Source organism: Saccostrea cucullata, unplaced genomic scaffold (assembly GCF_032062105.1).
Source record: "Saccostrea cucullata isolate Sc308-1 unplaced genomic scaffold, CSIRO_AGI_Scuc_v1 ctg1907, whole genome shotgun sequence".
Taxonomy (NCBI): Eukaryota; Metazoa; Mollusca; class Bivalvia; order Ostreida; family Ostreidae; genus Saccostrea; species Saccostrea cuccullata.
Genome location: NW_026919461.1, coordinates 145,007 through 151,006, shown reverse-complemented (window position 1 = coordinate 151,006; position 6,000 = coordinate 145,007). Strand labels below are relative to the sequence as shown.

Here is a 6,000-nt window from a genome sequence, read left to right as displayed (position 1 = left end):
TAATTTAATTTAATTACATATTATAAATGATCGGAATTTATAAAAATGACTTTATTTCTTGATTAATGGAGTAGTTAAATTCATTAAAAAAAATTTCAATTACACATTGCATTGTTATGTCTTTCAACATGATAAATATTTCATACTTCTTTTATATTCTAAGGTTTCCTTACAAATATTTTTTTTAAATAATATTCATACATAATATAATATTCATATTGATCAAGATTACAGTAATTATTTCCACGGATAACTCGAAACGATTTCAGCGATCGCGAATTTAGATCGGGCGTGGTGTGCAGTATATGAAGACAAGAAGAAACCCGTCGATTCTGAGGAAAAATTGGCTATAAAAATTTACGGATGTCAATATCATTCAATTAAACATCACCTTAGGCCTTATATTACCCCATTACATTCAATTTTATGGGGTTTCCACCACTTTATTGGGGTTTCACCCCTCCTGTATGGGTATTCTCCAAAAATCAGGGGTTTCGGGTTTTTCCAGTTACCGGTTACCATGCAGGTACATGTGATACCTGAATAGAATTATGAATAAAAAAAATACTTACACATTGTAATCGGGATCGGTCGGGGACTACCACACCATTACATTTATCTCTCGATCTCTATTTCAAAGACATCTTGAAGGGAACAGCTAAAATCCTCTCGGCCTTCGCCCCCATACCACCCTGATTTCCTCATCTTTTCTTTTCTACAAGTAGCTAGCTATACGTGTAATACTCATCATGTCCAGATCAACCCTTTGGCTTTTCGTAAAGATTATCCCAACTTTGTCAACTGTTTTTCATCAAATTCTGAGTCTCTTGAGGTAGAATTTTCCTGAACAAGATGTTTCAAAACAAGAAGAAAAACTGCAGATTTCATTGTCTGCCATTTTGTTTACAATTTACACATTTTCTATTCTTCAATGCCGAAGAGCTCCAACAAGGGAAATAACTCGGATAGAGAAAAAGCACATTTAGACCAACTTTATAGTGTAATAAAACGTTTATTTTTCATTTAACCATAAATGTTTTAAATGATATTTGCAAAATAACATTTCTTGAATCTAAATCTTCCTCCTAGAATTTTCACATCACTTGTCAAAGTCTTTAAATATTAAGTCTAACAAGGGAGGTAACAAGGACTAATTATTCACTTTTTAGGCATCAGAAAATTAGAAATTGTAAAATTTTTGTGACCTTGGCTATTTTTTACATAGTTTTGATTGTCATGAAGGATATAAAAAAATATGAACATAAACAGCTTTGTCAAGTAAATATTTTTTTGATATTATTGATAAATAGCAAAATCCACTATAATTTACACCTTCTAGTCCCGTTTCCATGGCAACCGGATAAACTACCATGCTTTCTTTCATATAGTCAATCTTTTCATTCATTGAAGTTTCAGTAAGAAAAAAATTAGCTGAATCGAAGACATCGCGTGGCCACCTCATTTTGATATTTACGTAGAATTGGTATTAAGGAATCACTGTCTAGTTTTGAGAGTATGCCAGGACATCAACAATAGTGGGAAACATGGGATAATTTGCATCGCCCGTTATGCTAAAATTATCCCATGTTTCCCACTATTGTTGATGTCCCTGGCATACCCTAAAAAACAACATGATCCCTTATATGTCCATTTAATTTTGAAATAAAATTGTAGACATTAAAAATGTAGACTAATAGATTTCAATTACACGAGGACTTCCATGCCAATTTCAATAGTCCTCGCACACTGACGTCAGAGACAAAGGCAGCCGCACGAGATTTTCATGCATATTTGGCCTCCTTAGCGTCAGACACAGAGACAGACGCGCACGAGATTTGCATGCGTATTAGGCCTCCTTAGCTACTGACCTATCGACCTGCCTATTTACATTCCGGCAGAATTATCAAGGAATAAATGCCCCCAATTTCAAACAGTTATCACAAAGAAATAATTAGAAATGGAAATATATAAATATTAAAATACTGAACGCAGAGATAAACTTAATTGCGATTTTTGTTTTCACATTTAAAAATAATTTTGTTTTGTTAACATGGCTTATAATGATTTCAAAACATTTAACTTAAATCAAAATTTAACCTACAAAGATAACTTTGTTGTACGCAATCAATTGGTACATGTACAAAACACTTACGTCCGAATGTCCAATCTGCAAACATGGTTCCTTCCTGTTCACACAATGCTTTATCAACTTTTTCATCAAATCTTTTTGACATATCGATAACAAGAAGATAAAAAGCTCTTCTGCTGAGATAGACCTGATGACAGGCGTAATACGCACACTGTCCAGCAAAGTCCACAACACTTAGTAAGCACTTATTTTCTGTATCAACAGCTTCCTCCAATCCTAAACAATAGAGTGTAAAACACGTGATTTCATAAAAATATCATATTTAGATTAAAATATCCTGGAAACGTTATACAAACCTGTTAAACTCTTTCGATCTTTGTCTACTTCAAATAAGTTGTCATACACTTCCAGCCCTACGGTCGAGTGTATTTGTCGTAACTCCAGAAAACTTCGTTGCTGCAGTCGCCTTAAAAGTGTTGTTTTTTCAGCTCCAGCACAACCAACAATCATTGCACGAGCTCTATGAATTGTTTGGGTCCCTTTCTTAGCGCAGGCTACGTATCTACATCGAGCATCATAGTCCCATCTTAGTACTTCTTCTGGTATGTTAACTGTTTAGAAAATACAAGTAGTATACAGTCAGCAAAAAAATATTTCGATTTTTTCCATCTTTCTGTAAGTGAGAGTAAATATGGTATATGATTTTCATTTTTTTTTATTTCTGCAACGAAATGCAAGTATATTCAACATTCCATTTCTGATAAACGATGATATATGTATTACAACCAAACATTAGTTTTTATTCACTGTGAATCTCATCTTATTATGTTCGGCTCAATTCCGAATAAAATAAATTTATTCAGTCAATTTTCACAGGAGTAAACAAAAATAGGCAGGAGTACAATTTATTGACTACCTCACATGTCCCGTGGAATTCGAAAAGAGATGTTAAGTTGACAACATACACCAAAAATCTACACTCTTTAACCGGTCAACTTGACCAGTGGCAAAAAGGCATAGTTTTTTTTCCACACATAGCCGTTGTGCTTAATGTATAAAATATAAAAATATAATTCAATTTTCTTTATTTTCATGTCTTTATAGAAATGTCGATTCTCGTAACAAAAATACTTTCCACCTTATATATGTTTGTTGTGAGAGCTATCAGTGACTATCAGTGCTTTATGTCTCTCCAATATAAATAGGAAGGCGACAATGTTATTCATGAAAACTAAATCTAACCATTTTCTTTTCATGATTTAATTTTTGCTTTGATGAATTTTTTGTTCTTTTCACGTGTTAAAAAATGATATTTTAATTAAATTTTTTACATTTAAATTTTCCAATAAAACTTCTTTATAAGTACAAAAAATTAAATAAATTACTGTAAAATCACATAATTTTGTGGGGTCAAATTCTCGAGGTTGGGGTGGGATGGGCGGGGTTTTCGTGGTTAGAGAATGTATTGTAGTAATGCATGTTGAATTTTGCTTTTAGTGGTAATGTATTCGTGGGTCCCTCCATGCCTTGTAACAACAAAAATATACCCCCACCAAAATTAGTGATTTCACAGTATTAAGAGAGGTACATGTAATGTACAATTTTGATTTATAGATATATTCCTCTAATTTTAGAATTATTTTACTTATATTTTATGTGTGATATATTCGCTGAATGTAAATGTTTATAATGACATAAGACAGGAAGTCTTAGCATCAATGTTTCTCAATGATTATGACAATCTTCTTGATCATTTTGAATGCATGTATATGGGCTTAATTTTCCGTGTCCATTCCCGGTTAATGTGTTGACTTGTTAGCAACCATATCAGTTTAAAGGTGTTTTACACAAAATTTTACATCTTCGTAAAAGAAAAATACATTTATTAAAAAGCATATTTTAATTTAATGACTTTAAAAATAATAAAATAGACCTATTCATAAAAGAGTGAAGGAAAACATTTACAGTCTTTTAGAACTTGATTTTTTTTCTACAAACTTTCTAATGGTGTTGTTGTTGCTTGGTAACCAAAAATGTTACTACAAATAAAAAGCATTATTTTGAATTTTGTAAATTAATTTGTCTAAAAGATCCCTTAATTGTTGTTGAAAATTTCATCTAATTATCCATGCGTAGAGGAAAAGCAAACGTTTTTTAAAAGGACAAAAATCTTACGAACAAAGTTTGCTCTTCATGACCCTTGATCTGTATTAAAATAGCTATTATAATAATTATTATTAAAAACCTAAGATAAATTGTACGAGGAATATCTCTTGAAATAATTGTATATATGTTATGAATTATGCTTCAAAATTATGTTGATAAAGTATTGTATTGGGGCTGAATAATGTGTTAAAGTTTAAATTGCACTGTGGGCATTGTTACCAAAAATATCAATAGACCTTTCAACTGCCGCTAGGATTCGATGTTATAATCGATAACTCATAAGTAAAACTTGTTTAAAGCAGGTCTGGGGTATTTTAATTGTTTTTAATCTTGTCAGTTTTTAGCGTTTCCCATGTCTTTCTTTGGTGTCAGTAAAATCCAGTGGTTTTAAAATTTAGCACTGATGTTAAACTTATTTACCATGTTCATGCGGACACTGTTTAATTACATATAAGTAAAAATTTTTAATTAAAATATAAAGTAAAATCTACCCCCTTCTACATTTGAATCTGATTATTTTTTATGTTCGGTCGTTCTTCTTCATGCTAAGTAATACAAATAAGGTAATTAATTGTTGCATTTACTAGTAGAAAAATATATATGCATATAGGAAGCGCAAAAATGTGCACACTAAAAGTATGTTATTCCTACCCAAGTATGTTATTATATTGTATTCTTCATAACGATCGTGAAAGAGAGTCAAAAATCTTGAATAAAGTCTGTTCCCCATTACTTTGATCTTGTTATATCAAGAAGAATAAAGACACTTTCCTTCTTTAACACATTTGGGTACAAAACGTTGTAAGGAACCTTTTTGTGTACATTACAAAACAAAATAAAGCAGACTATTTATCATTCATATAAACGATAACTCAGAAATCGGAACTTTGTTGGTCATTTTCACACCTGAGTTACCTGTCCTGAATATGCATTTATGTATTTATTTATTAAAATATTAAGTTTTGAAATCTCTTTATTTTTATATATTTATTTTTTTTTGATTTTATGGAATGGAAAATAAGAACTGAATTTAAATTCAATATGTAAATAAAGAATATGATCAATTGATCGATTTTTAATTTTACATGGCAAAAAGTTGAAAGGAAAACACCTAAATTGATTTCCATTGATCAACGAATCGATGATCAACCTGCGATGTGGCTGACAGGTGTTGTGTACATGTCTCCGGCCCCGGGGTAGAACAGGGTACAACTTGTATATTCTATGTGAATTGTTTTGGTCAGCGTAACAATGGGCACTAATCACCTATTGTTCATTCAATTCAATTGTGCGACTCCCCTTTGCGTTGTGTTTTTTCCAGAAACGACCCCCCCCCCCTGCGTAACCATTACTGTCTGAAAAAAAAATGTCTTAATTATTAATTTTTATAAATTTTAGCCAAGTTTGAATGGTTGCATTTGAAAGCTAAACGTTTGCCTTTGCTGTTTTAACTGTCATAACCCCTTCACAAGTCGTAGATTGTGCAAACTATGCATGTTTTAACCACTCGATCAACATAAATATGAAATCTGTTGAATAGTTTAGAAGTGTTTGAGAAAACTAGACGGATATACTAGCCAGACAAATGACCAACAGAAAGCTTAACTATTGCTACCTTCCGTGGGCTAGTTGGTTTTTGTAAATACATCTTACATATACCGAAAAAAGACGTGACCCACATCTCTCCTGACTCTGAAGCGGTGAAAATCTACTCTCCCCATACCTTTTAGCGACTCCCCCGCGTT

General features: G+C 32.0%; 1 protein-coding gene across 1 annotated transcript in view; it reads right to left on the bottom strand.

Annotated features, from left to right (window-relative positions):
- Window positions 1-1,099: 1,099 nt before the first annotated feature.
- The window catches only part of LOC134232010 (uncharacterized), a 61,491-nt gene continuing 56,590 nt past the window's right edge, over window positions 1,100-6,000 (bottom strand). The window contains exons 13-15 of the mRNA XM_062713961.1: window positions 2,446-2,700; window positions 2,153-2,365; window positions 1,100-1,128 (exon numbers count right to left, since the gene is read on the bottom strand). Coding sequence (XP_062569945.1) covers window positions 1,100-1,128; window positions 2,153-2,365; window positions 2,446-2,700 — 497 coding nt within the window. The remainder of the gene's footprint in view (window positions 1,129-2,152; window positions 2,366-2,445; window positions 2,701-6,000) is intronic.